At 33.3% G+C, this 19,420-nt stretch overlaps 1 protein-coding gene across 1 annotated transcript; it reads left to right on the forward strand.

Moving 5' to 3' along the window:
* The first annotated feature begins 5,679 nt into the window (after positions 1-5,679).
* Positions 5,680-14,102, forward strand: LOC143073218 (peptidyl-prolyl cis-trans isomerase Fkbp12-like). The gene is made up of 5 exons (XM_076248587.1): positions 5,680-5,834; positions 10,024-10,071; positions 10,978-11,067; positions 11,364-11,386; positions 13,951-14,102. Exons 1-5 carry the CDS (start codon positions 5,798-5,800, stop codon positions 14,035-14,037), a joined length of 285 nt encoding a protein of 94 aa, XP_076104702.1. The 5' UTR covers positions 5,680-5,797; the 3' UTR covers positions 14,038-14,102.
* Positions 14,103-19,420: the final 5,318 nt, after the last annotated feature.

Below are 19,420 nucleotides of genomic sequence, written 5' to 3' on the forward strand. Positions count from 1 at the left end.
TCTGTAGGCGACAACAATATAAATTTTGACATAATGTAAGTGTCAAAGAAACAACCAACCAATCAAAGAGCAGAAAACATCCCAAGAATGGATAGGTTGAATATTCCAATAAATAGTTATGGGAAACACAAATGCAAGTATTTGTGTATGTATGGACATGATAATATAAGTAGTTATTTAATTGAATATGACTGAAATATATATTGTGAGATATTGAACACCCAGAGAACATAAGATCACCCGCGGTTTTGGATAGTATATATATAAACCAGAGGCTCTCAAGAGCCTGTGTCGCTCACCTGTATCTGCTGTGGTTTTTGAAGTCATTTAATTTCAGGTTAAAATCATATTAAACAGTAAAAGATAACCCAACAATGATAAGGACAATGGCAAGGTTGGTTTAATTTGGCCCAGTATAGTTAAACTAAAAGCAGGTCATCCCAGTGCAATCTTACAAGAGTTACTTAAGACCCCTTATCGTTGTTTTAATTCGTGTTCAAGTTGTGACCATTTACATTTAATTTTTTTAACAATTTTCCCGTATACTTCTATAGTAAACCCCTATGTTCTTTTTTAAGCCATGGTGGCCATGTTGGTTGGATGAGTTATCAGATACAATATTCATTCAAGATACCCTAGTGAAAATTTACAAAAGAATGTTAAAAATTGACTATAAAGGGCAAGAACTCTTTAAAGGGTCATTTGACCATTTTGGCCTTGTTTGACTTATTTGTAGATCTGATTTTGCTGAACATTATTGCTGTTTACAGTTAATTCTATATATAACAATATTCAAGATAATGACCAAAAACTGCAAAATTTCCTTAAAATTACTAAATCAGGGATAGCAACCCATCAACGGATTGTCTGATTCATCTGAAATTTTTAAAGGCAGATAGTTTTTAACCTGATGATCATTTTTACCCCAATGCCAAACTAATGCTTATAAGCCACAAACTGCATTTAACCCGTATGTTCTATTTTTTACCAGTGTTGGTCATGTTGTTTGGCAGGCAGGGTCATCGGACACATTTGTATGTCCACCTATATACGATAGTAGAGGGGCATTATGTTTTCTGGTCTGTGCCTCCGCCCGTCTTTCGTTCGTTGTACCGTCCGTTCGTCCTGCTTCAGGTTAAAGTTTTTGGTCAAGGTAGTTTTTTATGAAGTTGAAGTCCAATCAACTTGAGACTTAGTACACATGTTCCCCATGATATGATCTTTCTAATATTAATGCCAAATTAAAGTTTTGACCCCAATTTCACGGTTTACTGAACATAGAAAATGATAGTGCGAAGTTCAGGTTAAAGTTTTGGTTAAAGTTTTTGATCAAGGTAGTTTTTGTTTTTGATGAAGTTGAAGTCACATCAATTTGAAACTTAGTACACATGCTCCCTATGATATGATCTTTCTAATTTTAATTCCATTTAAAATTTTGACCCCATTTCACGGTCCACTGAACATGGAAAATGATAGTGCGAGTGGGGCATCAATGTACTATGGACTAATTCTTGTTTCATCTAGCTACCCTAATGATGATTTTGGTCAAGTTAGGTTAAATTGTCTACATAGTTTCTTAAGAGAAGATTTTGGTCAAAGAATTAGATGACAAAAACTTACTAAAAATTGACTATAAAGGGCAATTAATCCACAGTAAGGGGTCAATTGACAGTTTTGCCCATGTTGACTTATTTGTAGATCTTACCTTGCTTAACTTATTGCTGCTTACAGTTTATCTCTATCTATAATAATATTCAAGATAATAACCCAAATTTCCTTAAACTTACGTATTCAGTTGCAGCAACCCAACAACGGTTTGTCTGATTCGTCTGAAAATTTCAGGGCAGATGGATCTAATCCTGATAAACATTTTTACTCCATCAAGTTTACACTAAATGCTTTAATTTCAGAGATATAAGCAAACAACTACATTTACCCTCTATGTTCTATTTTTAGCCATGGCGGCCATGTTGTTTGGCAGGCGGGGTCGTCGGACACATTATTTAAACTAAATACCCCAGTAATGATTGTGGCCAAGTTTGTTTAAATTTGGCCAAGTAGTTTCAGAGGAGCTTTTTTGTAACAGTTAATGGCCGACGAGGACGAGGATGGACGACGACGGACGACGGACGCCAAGTGATGAGAAAAGCTCACCTGAACTTTCAGGTCAGGTGAGCTTAAAAGATTATTTGGATTGATTACCAATGAGACAAATCTCCGCAAGAGACCAAATTACACAGACCTCAACCGCTATTGGTCACCGTACGGCATTCAACCATTAACAAAGCCCATACCACATAGTCAACTATAAAAGACCCCGAAATAACAAATGTAAAACAATTCAAATGAGAAAACTAACGGCCTAATCAATTTTCAATAAAATGAAAGAAAAATAAATATGTAACACAGCAACAAACGACAACCAATGAATTACAATGTGGCGGGGTTAAACATGTAAGTGGAATCTCAACCCTCCTACTAACCTGGGACAGTAGTGTTACGTACAACATAAGAACGAACTATAAAAATCAGTTGAAAAAGGTTAAACTCATCAAATGGATACAAATAGAAATACATCTAACAAAAATACAGAGTGGAAGTGGCCGGGTACTTGTATGTCCCAACAACAAAATGACACCAAGTACTAATCTGAGAGTACTTGCAGTTACTGACAGCTAGCTGAAAGCCACTAACAAATAAGTTTTAAAAAATATGTATCTTTGACTAAATTATCAATAGGTACACACCCAACATTGGCCAATGGATTTAGTGTAAAGACGTCATAAACAGTTAGAGAAAAACATGACCTTGTGCAATGCCAAGATACAGGTATCGACAGATCGTAGATCCATGCATATCAATACCAATAAAAACAATATACAATGAGTGTTGAATTGGTAATCTTTTAGCTGCGAAAACGTTTCGGTAGCTCTACTGCCTTTGGATTTGTTTTTGCCATGGTCCGAAAATATCAAAATCATCGCAGCTAGTAACCTTTTAGAATACGTTTATTTAAATGATCGATAAGTTAAGTAGGATTTTTCCTAAATTTCCGGGCACGGTAAACAACATTTCCGTAAAAACGAGGATGTGCTATCCCGTTTGAAATAAATTTTCTACGGGTACAACCAAACTTCAAAACCAAATCTTTATATCTATGGAAGAGTTTAGTGAATTAATGTGTGGTAACGAAATCCCTGGCTTAATAATTTACCAGTAATGCAAAAAAAAAAAAAACAACACGTAACAACAGACACTGACAAAGCGAACTAGTTATGAACTGAGACTACTATAACACATATATAGTAGTCTCAGTTATGAAATATAAACACCGTACGATGGTGCCAAAGGAACATCATCATCATCATCCAAAAAATGGAAAATTAACAATATGGACAGTAAAATCGTCCCTTTTGTCGTAAATTTAAGTGTTGAGTTTCCTGCGTGTAAAAGTGAAATATCTAAATCTAGGAAAGGACAGCTATTAGCGTTTACATTTCGGATTTATTTGAAGTAAGTTCCTTTGAGTAAATTTCGGTAGTATATTTAGAAAATTCTTGATTTTTTAACGAAAATTCTAATATGACGTGCTTGTTTCGCTTTGTGAATAAACCTATGGTCTAAATCCAATAAAATTTGTTTGTACATGCGTGTATATATATATATATATATATATATATATATATATATATATATATATATATATATATATATATATATATATATATATATATATATATATATATATATAAGTACGTCTGAGTCAGTGACAACTCTACAACAGATGTATCCATCGGATGGTGATACATGGCTGTGTACATAATGTATATACAACTCGTCTAAACATCAACCCAACAATGTTAGATCTGTAAATTTGCTTTCGCAAATTTTTGGTTCTTCCCTCGCCGGGATTCGAACCCATGCTACTGAGATATCGTGATACCAAATCGCCTGCACTGCAGCCGTCCCGCTAGACCACACGACCACCTGGGCTTTAAAAAAAAAGAGCTTTCGCTGGCCGTGTGTTACCTTTCCTCGTCAGTTTTAATCTAGCGGCGTACTACAGTACATGATATATAAGGCATGAAGATGTTATTGTTACAGATCAGCTAAATTATCTATAGTAAAGGATCCTACAAATTAATGTAATATACAGTCACAGAAAATAATTATATTTATAAGTACGTCTGAGTCAGTGACAACTCTATAACAGATGTATCCATCGGATCGCCATCAATGATGGTGATACATGGCTGTGTACATAATGTATATACAACTTGTCTAAACATCAACCCAACAATGTTAGATCTGTAAATTTGCTTTCGCAAATTTTTGGTTCTTCCCTCGCCGGGATTCGAACCCATGCTACTGAGATATCGTGACACCAAATCGCACTCTACTAAAAATAACTCCATGCTACTCTTATGGAAAAACTGGGCTGTAATATTTGTGACTGTTTAGAATTGAGGAGATCAGGTATGAACACTGACACTAAGTCAAGTAAATAATTTGAGAATAAATACATATACATGTATAATGTAATTTTATTATTCTTTTATTCACAATATATATGTGGTTTTAGATTGATTCTGACCAATGCTTATATTCCAAATATATATGTATATGCCTCTATTGTTGTTGTTACCAATTATGTAAATCAATTGTATCTGATTTTATGCCCTTTATGGGCCCTGTAATTTGGGAAATAAAAATATTCTATTCTATTCTATTCTATTCAATTCATTCTGTAAAATAATAGATTATTTGCCAATTTTCCAGGTTGTACTGAAAAATGCCTCTAAAAATTGGTTTTCAAAGGTTGTAAAAATTACCACCAGTAATGCAAGTCTATTAAAGATAACAATTTATATTGTTCGGCATTTTTTCACCCTTTCAAATAACTCAACATCAGGTAAATCCCTCATAAGTTAGTCTACTTTTCTCTTTATTTCATTGGTAACAGGAACGTAAGTTTCTGATTTATCACTATATAAAAGTCTATCCTGTTACTTTTTTGTCTATCCTGTTACCGATATCAGTATTGCACCTGTAAATACTTAATTGGGAAGATAAAGACGTTATAACCTTAAGATGAGTTCAAACAACGAAATATTTCATTTGTTTTGCACCCTGTTACTGTAACCATAGCAACCATAGTAACAGGATAGGCATCACAGGATAATAATTACATTAGATGTATGTTTCATTATAATACTTTATTCTGTTTGGCTAACTGCACATCACGTGTTATTCCGTAAGCAGTTGCATTGCTCAATACAACTTTTCATTCATGATAACACGTGAGGGGGGATAGGAGGGGTCCTGATCCCGAAATCCCGAGCTTAAAAACATGAAATCCCAAAATCCTGAATTTAAATAAAGTAAATCCCGACGTCCCGAAATCCGAAAAAAAGAATTCCCGGATCCCGAAAGGGTCAATCTTGAAATCCCGAGCTTAAAAACACCCGATCCCGGAGTCCCGATAAAGGTCCTATCCCCCCTCACACGTGTTCCAACAATAAAGTGCACAGGTGAATTAAAGTATTGAATGCTTCTTTTTGTAACTTTATAGGGTTGTAAAAGCGTTGACCGTGCGTACTTTTTTTAGAATGAAGCGCTTCCGCAAATACAGGCTCTTCCATTTATTCATTTTATACTAAACTGGTTCCTGGTTACATTGTTTTTTAATGCGTTTTATCCCAATAGAAACCACGTGGGGTCTACATAGGATACCAGTGAATCACTAAACTGTGGCAGCGACATTTTTAGGACGAATAGACCGCACAGCAGTACCAAAATGGGAGTAGAAGTTGCTGTAACAACACCTGGAGATGGTAAATTTAATGTGTGAAAATATCCAATTTGAATTACGCAAGTCATACAATGATGTGTAAACGTACAACAATTTTGTTCGAGCACGTGGGCCTTGACTTGCCGGTTCCTTTTCATTTTATTGGGGTCACAGTGATTTGGGTCTTTAATGTTCGAGCAGTGAATTGAGATGCTCAAACAGCGTGCTCATTAACGTGTGGTGAATTATTGGATCTTCCGGGATATACAAACTTATTGATATCAAGATTATCTCCCTTTGGTTATTTTGGAAATTTCAGTTCCATTACTGATTACAGTTACCCCAAAACTCTAGAAGTCTTGTCACTTCACATACCCATTAAACATATTCTTTCCAATGTAAAAAAATACTAGTACATAAAAATGAGATAGCTACAGATAACTATGTTATTGTAGTGGGGTTGCTTCCCCTCAGTACAGGTAGAACATATAATGCCAGTCTTAATCATAGGAGGATCCTGGGGGGCCTGGGCCCCCCCCTTTCGTGGGCAAAATTTGGTTGATTATATAGGGAATCATTGAAGCATGACTAGAGCGGGCCCCCCCTTAAGTCAGTCAGCGGGCCCCCCTTAGGAAAAGTTCTGGATCCGCCACTGTTAATCAACTGAGCTAGGGAATCGATTCTTTGGCTCAGTGGGTTAATGCACTGACTGTTACGCAGACGACCGGGGTTCGAATCCCGGTGGTGACGATATGAATTTGTAGAGTAGATACGTGCTCTCCAATTACATTATAAAGAATATCAAGAACTGTAACTCTGTATTTAATGACATAAGTTTTATTGGTACATTTCAACACAAATATTTAAATAACATACACATAAGCTTAGAAGATCTTTTAACTGATCATGATGTATTACCACATGAAGTTGTGAATTAATTCTCAATTTCATTAATTACTATTATAGAGTATTAACCATGGTAACTGTCACAATGTCTTGTATATCATCAAGTACAATAGGGATAGGAAGTTTTATTAACAAGGAAGAATTACAAACAAGATTTAGTTATCGATAAACAAAAATAACCATTTCTGACATTTGAAGGGTATTATCGTGCATTGTGTTTCTTGTGGTTAGTACTTCGCTTAAGGGTTAGTAATGAAAGGCGTTGTGTTCATATCAAATTGTATTCAAGTTATGTACAAGGCAACGTTACGTAAACAATAGGCAACGTAAAACAATAGGTGACGTTAGTTACTAAGCAATTGTACAGCGGCAAATACTTGACACTGGGGGCGCCGAGAAGTGAAAATTACTAAAATGTTATCAAGATGAAATTAAGTTACAAAAAGTGAAAATGATAATTATTCATTTAAAGTCCATGTAATAAAATAGAAATCATTGAACTGTCTATTCACTATATATCAAAATTACGGCGCAATTCCATTTGGCTTTAACTGCAATTCAGCGGCTAATTCTTGGCTAATAAATGACTTCTGAGATCCTTCATCTAATAGTATATAAGCTGTAACTGACCTGTCATCTACCCATACTGGTGAGATGGCTGTCTTTAACAAAACGTCTGTCCTTGGTTTAATGTTCGATGTGGACGTGTAACATGTTAATGCATCATTTTCGCTCTCTACTGTACTTACTATGGTATTTTGCGGTAAAGATTTTGCTGTACTTGCGCTTTCCTTTTCTTGATTCTTATTACTGTCACAAAGACTAGTGTGGTGCTTGTTATCACATTTTCTACATCTAAAACGCGAGCGGCATTCTGAAACTTTATGACTTCCAAAGCAACTGTAACATACTTTTTTCTGTTCAATGATAGCTAAGCGGCTCTCTCTGTCTACAACACTGGTACATTCGACTGACGAATGCGATTGTTTGCAATAAATACAGGTTTTGGGTTTGAACTGATTTATTACATATTGAGGTCTTGCAGTGATTTTGGGTTCAACTGTTGTGTGAAATGACGCTGTGGGTGTGAAACTGTCTAATTTATCTGAATTACCAGTTTCCTGTATGTACATCTCTTTGCCGATTGCTTCTCTAAGGGACCTTATATCCCAATTCCGTTTTCCATGTTCTCTGGTCATGAGTTTTTTCATTTCGTCGGGCAACTTTCCAAATATGATTGGTACTAAAAGTGATCCGAATGTGTCTTGCGATTGTCCGAGCGACTCTAATCCCCTTATGCACGATTCCATTTTATCGTAAAATACTCTTATGCTGTGCGGCGTAAGTGACGGATGCGTAAGTTCAAGTAGATTCTGCATGTATGTATTTATAATGGTTTGTGTCTGTCCATACCTCTCCTTTAACAATATGATTGCATGTTCATAGTTGGCGTTTGATAGAGATAAACCGGATATGCATTTTACGGCTTCACTGTGTACTAGTGTTGGATAATCGGTTGAAATCACCAACCGATTATCTATTACAATCGGTTGACAGCAACCAACCGACTATCGGTAATAATCGCATCATAATACCTTGCAATTTTTAAAAATAAAATCATGCATTTAGTCTCATTGTACATGTCTAATGTGTATATTCCATATCATTGCAGAGTTTATATATTCATATTTGATCTTTTGTTTCCTTTTCATATTTCATTTAGCAATTAAAACAATGAATTAATAAGAATCAAGATTCAGATTGAACATATTTTATCCCATAATTACAACATTAACTAACAACAGTGACACTTAACATTTCTAAATTTCAATGGTGTAACTCACATTACAATTTCAATAAAATAGCTATATAAACATTTGAATGCTTCTAATTAAGAAAAGATATATAAAGTTTTAAACTTTAAGAAATTTAAAATTAACAGAAAAAAATAAAATAATGCATTTGCATTGAAATATATACAGTAAACAAAGGGGATTAAGCCAATGTCTGTAAATTCGTGTAGAATGTTTTTATTCACTTTTGTGATCATTATTTTTCTGTAAATTGTGTCATTCGTGAGTCTGAACTTATAATTGCAAGAATGCGGAATCATTACATAGTTGAACCGTATCTGATTTGTGATTTTTATATTTTTCAACGGCGGACAAATTTCAGAAAATTTACAAAAATAAACGATGTCTGACAAGCAATTTGAAAAGGAATATGATGTGTTTGATGCTACAAATGGATGAAAGAAACATTAATAAAAGGCAATTTGCAACACGTTCTAATGAAGCAAAGAAATTATTTTGTCTAAAATCAGAAGGATTTTATGTACGCTCTCAAGTAACAAGTACCGGTATTGAAAGAAAGTATTTCATACAAAGTTATTAATTTTAAATAACATTCCATCAATCTGTATATATTTATAGTCAATGCTTTTGTCACGTTTATAAAGAAGGAAATTGGTTATGTCTTTTAATTATAGGATGTTTGAGATTGTTATTATCATCGACTGATATTTTTTGTTATTATTTGTTTGACTGCGCATATAAAATGCAAACCGCAAACGGACCGGAAGTTGATAAGCTAAAGGTCCGGAAACTTAAACGACAATCGATTGAACAAAATCCCAATCGATTATCGACATCGCTAGGCTCAACCAACTGATTTCCGACTTATTTCGATCATCGGAACAACACTACTGTGTACCTGAGATTTGAGATAGCTGAACTTTTGTATATTTGTCAAAGAGGGATTGTGATGAATGGTTGTCTCAAACAATTCCCAGAATGTCTGCCATGTTAATATATCTCCCGTAAAATTCGGTAAATCAAGCTTAGGTAGTTTGTGATAGAAGTTTGTTGCTGTTGTTGGATTTGCATTCGTATAAACGGAGTTATTATCTACGGAAAATACATTTTCTGAATGGTTTGAATTATGATTTGCAATACTTGTTGACGGAAAATTTGATGAATCAAGTGTATTGGCTATTGGAACATAAGTTGTGTCACTCACCGTTTGCTGAAATGGGGTTGTTTTGTTTCCAGAAACTATGTCCTTGAATCGGCGAATGGCGACTTCCATATTCATTGCATAATCGTCCGCGTCAAGAATTTCTTGTTCCATGTCTTCTAATTCGGTTCCATCTAAGATCTGTGAGTCTAAAGATTCAAGCAGGTTCCTCTTCTTTGTACCTAGGTGCATTTTTTTTTTGTCTATTGCATATGCATGTACATTGTACATATACTGTATGTAGTACCTGCAAACCAGCATCCAAAACATTGTACATGTACAATAGATCTATTATTATTTTTTTGTTTTAGGTACAAACTACCCCAAGAAAGGACAGACAGTAAAAGTACATTATACAGGTAATACTCTTTTATTATCTCTTATTTTATCAAGTATAACTGAGTACATTCGGGAAGAGCAGAAGCAGAAAGTTGTCAAATAAATTTGATTTTGTCTGCAAAATATGGGATCCTCAATTTATTTTTACCAGAAATTTCACTTTTGTACCTTCTGTTTCATTTCTTTATTCAAATGAACTTCGGCATAACTTGGACTTTGTTACAATGTACATGTATATACACATTTAAATGTACATTTCAGTACATATACATGTATGCTTCTCCACAGAAACCTAAATCAGAATTTCATGAAAGTTTGTCAGAATCAAATCCATATTATACATTATAAACCTCAGTCTTTTGATAATTTGTTTTATTATTAATTTGACACTAATAAATCACAATGGCAGCTGTCTTTCTAAAAGCTTTAAAGGATGTTTATCACTGTGAAAATAGACAAGAAAAGGAAACTGCAACACTGGAAATGCTGATTACTATTTAAAAATGTATATAGTTTTACTACAGCTGTATAGTGTCTGTTTTAAAATGTCTTAAAGTATTTCATAATCCAAACATAAATTTCATATTTATACTTCATTGTAGTAATTGGTTTATATCACTTAAAAAACGGCCATATTTACCACAATTTTATATGCGGCCAGTTTACTGGTAAATGTTATTTTAAGGAAAATAGGAGGTACATGTATCACATTTGTAGACATTTATGCCAGTTTCAGGTTATCTCAGTAAAGACTATTTATCTTATTCTGCAATGCTATTGGCTAGAAACTATTTCACCTAAAATGTTAAGTGAAAATCTAAATTGATATTGTGTTATTCCGAAGTGTTCAGGACCTGGCAATGGATATAATTTATTTTCTGTACTAAAAAAAATGCAAATGTAAAACTTAAACATAAATATTACAGGAACACTGACTAATGGCAAGAAATTTGATTCATCAAGAGATAGAGGAAAGCCATTTGAGTTCAGAATTGGCACAGGACAAGTAATCAGAGGTAAGCCATTATGGTGTATTCTACAATTATTATACAATCATAATTGTGATCCCTGGAGAATGGAACAAATCTTTACAATATCCTTATTTACAATAGTGGTTATTCAATTTGTTTTATTTTTTTGTAAGTGCTTCCTACAATTTTTTTTTCATTTCTTCATAAGCAACCATATATAGAGATTAAGACTGCACATCTACTGGATGAAAAGGGATACACTTGTTAAACAAATATCACAAACAATAATGATCATTGGTTTATTAAATAAAATGACTAATTTTATCTTTTTATTTTTATAGGATGGGATGAAGGAGTAGCTCAGGTTTGTATGATATTGTTTTATTGTCACAAGTCGTCAAGTCTAGACTAAAAGAGTCATTTGACATGTTTGAGCCGCTCTTACCTTTTATTCAAACTTTTTTTATTTTACATTGAATAGTTTTGCACTTCTGTTAACTAAAAAGACTTTTAAAATATCATCTGAGGATAAAAACTTCTTAAACAAGAACTTGCAGTTGAATTTTTTGTCTAGTTAAGCCCCTTTGGACTCTTTAAAACTTTGAAATGAATGAGCTGCTGACAAATAATGCTCTTTCAAAATGAAAACAAAACTGTACATTCTGTCTGCATAAAATAAAAAGAATAAACTCAGATTTAATTTATTTTTATTTTGTGTCGAGATTTTGAAAAATTTGGCCAGCAGATCCATAAGCAAAATAGATAGCTATTGCCTTAGAAAAAGAAAAAAACAAAAAGTGTTACTGTTTTTATACGACCGCAAAATTTGAAAAATTTTTCGTCGTATATTGCTATCACGTTGGCGTCGTCGGCGTCGTCGTCCGAATGCTTTTAGTTTTCGCACTCTAACTTTAGTAAAACTGAATAGAAATCTATGAAATTTTAACACAAGGTTTATGACCACAAAAGGAAGGTTGGGATTGATTTTGGGAGTTTTGGTCCCAACATTTTAGGAATTAGGGGCCAAAAAGGGCCCAAATAAGCATTTTCTTGGTTTTCACACTATAACTTTAGTTTAAGTTAATAGAAATCTATGAAATTTTGACACAAAGTTTATGACCACAAAAGAAAGGTTGGGATTGATTTTGGGAGTTTTGGTTCCAACAGTTTAGGAATTAGGGGCCAAAAAAGGGCCCAAATAAGCATTATTCTTGGTTTTTGCACAATAACTTTAGTTTAAGTAAATAGAAATCAATGAAATTTAAACACAATGTTTATGACCACAAAAGGAAGGTTGATATTGATTTTGGGAGTTGAGGTCCCAACAGTTTAGGAATTAGGGGCCAAAAAGGGACCCAAATAAGCATTTTTCTTGGTTTTCGCACCATAACTTTAGTATAAGTAAATAGAAATGTATGAAATTTAAACACAAGGTTTATGACCATAAAAGGAAGGTTGGTATTGATTTTGGGAGTTTTGGTCCCAACAGTTTAGGAATAAAGGGCCCAAAGGGTCCAAAATTAAACTTTGTTTGATTTCATCAAAAATTGAATAATTGGGGTTCTTTGATATGCCGAATCTAACTGTGTATGTGGATTCTTAATTTTTGGTCCTGTTTTCAAATTGGTCTACATTAAGGTCCAAAGGGTCCAAAATTAAACTTTGTTTGATTTTAACAAAAATTGAATCCTTGGGGTTCTTTGATATGCTGAATCTAAAAATGTACTTAGATTTTTGATTATTGGCCCAGTTTTCAAGTTGGTCCAAATCGGGGTCCCAAATTAAACTTTGTTTGATTTCATCAAAAATTGAATAATTGGGGTTCTTTGATATGCCAAATCTAACTGTGTATGTAGATTCTTAATTGTTGGTCCCGTTTTAAAATTGGTCTACATTAAAGTCCAAAGGGTCCAAAATTAAACTAAGTTTGATTTTAACAAAAATTGAATTCTTGGGCCTCTTTGATATGCTGAATCTAAACATGTACTTAGATTTTTGATTATGGGCCCAGTTTTCAAGTTGGTCCAAATCAGGATCCAAAATTATTATATTAAGTATTGTGCAATAGCAAGAAATTTTCAATTGCACAGTATTCAGCAATAGCAAGAAATCTTCAATTGCACAGTATTGTGCAATAGCAAGAAATCTTCAATTGCACAGTATTGTGCAATAGCAAATATTTTCAATTGCACAGTATTGCACAATAGCAAGAAATATCTAATTGCACAATATTGTGCAATAGCAAGAAATTCCAATTGGATTTCAATTGGAGTTATCTTTCTTTGTCCAGAATAGTAGTTGAATCAACTTAAATCATTGTTTTATACAATATACAATGTATATTTACTTTTACTACCAACTGATAGATTAAAACAATCTTTACCATTCAGTAATAACAAGCACTTTTTTTACATTTTAATATTTTATGATGTATTTAAATGAGTAGTTATTGTTGCAAACTTCATTAGAAATTTGAATTGAGATCAGTTTTGAAATAAGGGAAAGGGGGATGTGAAAAAAAAATTGGGGGGTCAATTTTTTCATTTCAGATTTCATAAATAAAAAGAAAATTTCTTCAAACATTTTTTCGAGAGGATTAATATTCAACAGCATAGTGAATTGCTCAAAGGCAAAATTTTCTGTTTAAGTTCATTAGACCACATTCATTCTGTGTCAGAAACCTATGCTGTGTCAACTATTTAATCACAATCCAAATTTAGAGCTGAATCCAGCTTGAATGTTGTGTCCATACTTGCCCCAACCGTTCAGGGTTCAACCTCTGCGGTCGTATAATGCTGCACCCTGCGAAGCAACTGGTTCTCTTTGTCAAACATCATCATGAAAATTGAAATTGCCATCCAGTTGATAAAACTTGATAAAATGTGATCGACATAATTAGACATGACATAAGTACATGTATATTTACAGATGAGTAAGGGAGAGAAGGCCATCCTGACTTGTTCACCTGACTATGCTTATGGAGACAAAGGAGCTGCAGGAGTATATCCTTTATAGTTAACTTATCACAATAGATATAAGAAGATGTCCCAATGAAACAACTCTCCATCCAAGTCACAATTTTTAAAAGTAAACCATTATAGGTCAAAGTACAGTCTTCAACACAGAGCCTTGGATCACACCAAACAGCAAGCTATAAAGGGTCCCAAAAATGACAAGTGTAAAACGATTTTTGGTTTACCTGTTCCCAAGAAACCCACACAAATTGGTATCTTAGACACAAATTGGTATCCTAAGATACCAATTTTTGTGGGTTTTGTAAAGCAATCAGAAATTCCATAATAGAAAACCAAGTTTATGTGTCTCGTAGAGGTCCATGGTTGTTCAATCATAAACAACACAGTGTCTGTCAATTTTTCCACAATAGTTGTAGAAGCAAGGCTTGAAGTGCTGATTCCAGGGTCAGTTGCATAAACATGTTTTGCTTTATTATTATGCATATTATGTCTAAATCATTATGGACAGTAGTTAATTGATGATACCTTTGTCAATTTTTCCTTAACTGATTCCACTATACCTCCAAATGCTGTACTGAAGTTTGATGTAGAACTGATCGATTTCAAATAGGCCAAATCAACAGATGAAGATTTTTTATATGTAGTCTTTAATAAGTGTAGTGATTTTTATACAAAATTTTGGATTTTAAGGGACATGTTCAATGTTTGTGCAATCAAATCTTTGCTATTCTCGGTTAAACAACATTGGAATTTTAAATTTTCTGTCAGTTTTTGTATTATTTATGTATGGCATTATTATGCAAAGAGAATTGTACTAAGGATTCGAGTATCAGTATCATCTCAGGTTGAAAATGCTAATAATATGCATTCTGTTTGTCAGTCAACAAATACTTTTAAGATCATTTTTGTCATCACAATAAAATCATTCTTCTTTTTTTAGAATTTTTGGCATAATTTATCTATTTAATGTATAAAATATACTCTCTTTTTTAAAATTTTGATATTATGTTGTGATGTACATGTAGTTTTATACATTAATCATACAATACATATTAAAAAAAGAACAAAGGTGATTTTTTTGTTTTTCTACCAAGTTATTGTTGTATCATGATAAAGAATAACAATTTGATTAATATACTTGTAGTTAATCAATGGGAATTTCTATTGCTACCTGTATTCTTTTAAAACATGTTCTTGTATAAGTCAAAAGTATTGAACAATATCCTTTTCTGATCCAAGTTTTCTCACTTCATATTTGTCTTTGACCATATTGATGAAAAGCTAAAGTCAGTCTTTTTCCAATCTCAGTTGTTTCCATTCAATTCCATGGTTAAACAAACTAGAATCCGATCTCCACAAACTACCTCTGTTCCTGTGGTAGTGTTTGATGTCATTTGTTTGTCTGGTCAGACCAAATACTTGAAGTGCAGGAGCAAAGACTGGTCTGCACGTTGTGGGAATAATTCGTATGAGTAGTGGAACATCTGTTCATGTACAATGTTAATTTAGGGAGCTACCATTTGATTTTTATGGGGGGGCTAGGATGAAAAATTTTGTCCTGCATTTTTTTTTAGCTGTAATCTCTGTCCTGCCTTTTTATTTTTCACTCTGTTCGGTCCTGCCTTTTTTTTTTAGTTTATCCTGACATTTTTTTTACCTAAATTGTCGTCCTGACTTTTTTTTTTGCAAGTGTCTCATCCTGCCTTTTTTTTTTACTCAAAACTCCTGTCCTGCCAATTTTTTTCAAATTTCATCCTAGCCCCCCCCCCCCCCCCCCCCCCCATAAAAATCAAATGGTAGCTCCCTTATGAACTAGGTCGTTAATATATTGGTCTTGTCATGTACGTATCTAGTACAAAACCATTCATTCCTGACATAATCTTGTGCTTGGGTTTGTTTGATTTAAATATAAATATGTTTAGCTGATATTGCTAGCATTAGGGACATATTTGATTGGTATCTTTATGGTCTCATTAAAAGTTGATGATTCAAGTATTTACAGTATTTTCCCTTAAAACAGCGTTTGATTCCATGCATAGAATTGTGCAGAAGTGACATTACTTTTATAAGGTGTTTGAATCATCGTAATTTAAAAAAAAAAATAGTGGCTTCATTTTCTGTAGATTCTGGTTAAAATTAACACATATTACCATGGTTGCTTTAAATAGAACATCGGGTGGATTTAACTTTTGGCTTATATCTCAAAACCTGAGTAGCAAAGAGAGAGGGAGACAATTGAAAAAGGATCGGTCAAATAAGATCTACAATTCACTAGTCTTATGGAAGTTCTTGTCCTTGAATGAAACATTTTTTCTTCAAATTACGTTTAGAGATATGGTATGATTGCAAATGCCACACTTGTCCACCATAGTCCAAATGATATGCATGTAAACAACTACAACCAAGTTGGCGCCGATTGTCTTTAACAAAAATCTCCTGAAACTACTGGGTAAAAAAGTATAATTAAAAATACCGGATCTCGGCAAATACAAAAGGGAGAGTTTATAAAAACTGACAAAATCAAATGCTATCAATAAATGGAATAAAAGAAAAACAACTGCCATATTCCTGACTAGGTACAGCGAATTATCGAAGAAAATGAGTCAAACCTGCTCTTAGCGATCTAAACCTCCCACTTGAATGACCATCGTTTATAGCTCTGTGATATTGTTGATTGGAACCAGACTTGGTCACAATCATTCTTGGTATGTTTTGTTGAATAAATGTGTCGGATGAACCCACCTACAAACCATCATGGCTTAAATAGATGGCTTAAATAGAGCATGGTGGTAAGAGCAGTAGTCCATGATCGTAAAAACCAGTTGTCAGAATGTTGAAATGAACCTGGGACTGTTAAGTATAATAGTCCCAGAATGAACAGACTGTGCATGTTCATCTCAAAACAAGGATCTTCAATATTATTTTAATACGACCGCAAAACAATTTTGCGTTCTTATATTGGTATCACGTCACCGTCGTCCGAAGACGCTTAGTTTCCGGACAATAACTTTAGTTGAAGTGGAAATTTAACCACAAGGTTTGAAACCACAAAAGGAAGGTTGTGATTGTTTTTAGGGGTTATGGTTGACGTTCCAACAAGGGGCCCAAATAATAGTTTTCTAGTTTCGTTTCCAGACAATAACTTGTGTGTAATTGTATGGATCTCTCTGTAATTGTAACACAAGGTTCTATTCCATAAAAGGAAGGTTGGGATTCATTTTGGGGGTTATGGCCCAAACTGTTAAGGAATTTGGGGCCAAAAAAATATTTTTCTAATACTTCGTATACATTGCTTATTTCTTGACACAATTTCAATGGGGCTTTATTCTTGAATTCATGGAGTTCTTAAATATGCTGAATCTAACCCGTGTATTAACTTTTTGAAATTTGGTTCCCGTTTTTAAATTGGTCCACATGAAGTCCAAAGGGTCCAAAATTAAACTTTGCTTGATGTCATCAAAAATTGAATGAATGAGGTTCTTTGATATGCCGAATATTACCATGTATTTTGATTTTTGATTATGGGCCTAGTTTTCAAGTTGGTCCCGATTGGGGTCCAAAATCAAACTTTTTTTGACTTCAACAAAATTGAATATTTGGGGTTCTTTGATATGCTAAATCTAACCATATATTTAGATTTTTGATTTTTTGGCCCTGTTATCAAATTGATCTACATTGAGGTCAAAAATATAACTTTGCTTTCATCAAAAATCAAATTATTGGGGTTCTTTGATATGCTGAATATAACTGTGTTTTTAGATTTTAAGTTTTTGGTCCCGTTTTCAAATTGGTCTACATTAAGGTGGAAAGGGTCCAAATTTAATTTTGTTTGATTTTAACAAAAATTGACTTCTTGGGGTTCTTTGCTTTGCTGAATCTAAACATGTATTTATATTTTTGATTATGGGCCCAGTTTTCAAGTTGGTCCAAATTGAGGTCCAAAATTTTGACTTTGTTTAATTTCAACAAAAATTGAATGTATGGGGTTCTTTGATATGCTAAATCTAACCATGTATTTAGATTTTTTATTTTTTGGCCCTGTTATTAATTTGGTCCACATTGAGGTCAAAAGAGTCCAAAATCAAAATTTGTTTTTCATTAAAAATTGAATTCTTGGGATTCTTTGATATGCTGAATCAATCCATGGCCACATATTTAGATTTTGGATATTGGACCATAATAGGTAAAAAAAAAAGGAGTCCGTTGGATCACATTCATTTTGTGTCAGAAACCTCTTCTGTGTCAACTATGTAATCAGAATCAAAATTCAGAGCTGTATCAAGCTTGGATGTTGTGTCCATACTTGCCCCAACTGTTCAGGGTTCGACCTCTATGATCGTATAAAGCTGCGCCCTGGAGCATCTGGTTTTACTCATCTTGACAACTATTTCTAGATCAGATTAACATTATCAATAGGAAGAAATGACCAGACACCAGATGTACAAATAAGCCAACTTGGTCGAAGCTATTGGAAATAAATTTGATCCAACAACATGATTTTAGTCGTGAATTATATTTTACAATGTTGGAGAAGAGTCATTGTCGAAGATGCACTCAGAATACTATTTAGAGAAGACTTTATAAGTTTGTTTAACTTGTGTCTCATCCCTTTTGCACATTTACGCAAATAAAATATGTTTAAACTAAACTACTATTTAGAGCCTCAAGTTCAGGAAAAATAAAGTAGCTATATATATATATATATGTTACAGTGAATTTGTATAATCAGGGATTATGTAGAATTACTAAAATAATTAGTAATTATAAATTAATGTGGAGTCCTATTAGATGACGAATTTCATTTATTTTTGTATTGTGACATTAACATATCATTGCGTTCTAATCTTTTTTGCTTGTCTAAAATAATTTGTACCATTATTTCAACATCTTGGTACATTTAATAAACTAAAACGCATTGTAAACCCCATCCCTGAACTTGTTTGTCATATTGGAGTCTTCATTAAGCAGTCTTTATAACTGAGGGGGTCAGACCCATGTCAGACAAGCTCATGATTGTGTTTTATACATCAATTTATAATTTGAACTCTTAAAATATGTTCTATTACTAGTATATTGTATTGTATGTTATTGTATTGCATTGTGTTTAAAATGTATTTAAATGTTTGTTTGTATTGCTTGACCCTTATGGGTGTAATTTTGCAATAAAGATGTATGTATAATCCCTGAAAATGACCAGTGATTTTACATAATCACTGAACATTTAATAATTATTCTACAAATTCCCTAATATGATTTCAGGGATTGTCAATAATTCAAGGATCCTTTGTTGATAAAAGAAATTAATATAGAAAAATTATCATGTTTTTCTTTCATATTCCTTGCCAGATGAAATAATTTTGCACAGGGTTAACCGTTTCGAGATAAAGTTAAAGACTTCAAAATTAATAATAAAATAAACGCTT

The sequence above is a fragment of the Mytilus galloprovincialis genome, chromosome 1 (genome assembly GCF_965363235.1).
Source record: "Mytilus galloprovincialis chromosome 1, xbMytGall1.hap1.1, whole genome shotgun sequence".
Classification (NCBI taxonomy): Eukaryota; Metazoa; Mollusca; class Bivalvia; order Mytilida; family Mytilidae; genus Mytilus; species Mytilus galloprovincialis.

Excerpts from the sequence above, each read along its gene's own strand:
- LOC143073218 (XM_076248587.1), top strand. The coding sequence starts at position 5,798 with ATGGGAGTAGAAGTTGCTGTAACAACACCTGGAGATG. Across the intron at positions 5,835-10,023 it reads TGTAACAACACCTGGAGATG|GTACAAACTACCCCAAGAAA; the intron begins GTAAATTTAATG and ends TTTTTGTTTTAG. Across the intron at positions 11,068-11,363 it reads CACAGGACAAGTAATCAGAG|GATGGGATGAAGGAGTAGCT; the intron begins GTAAGCCATTAT and ends TTATTTTTATAG.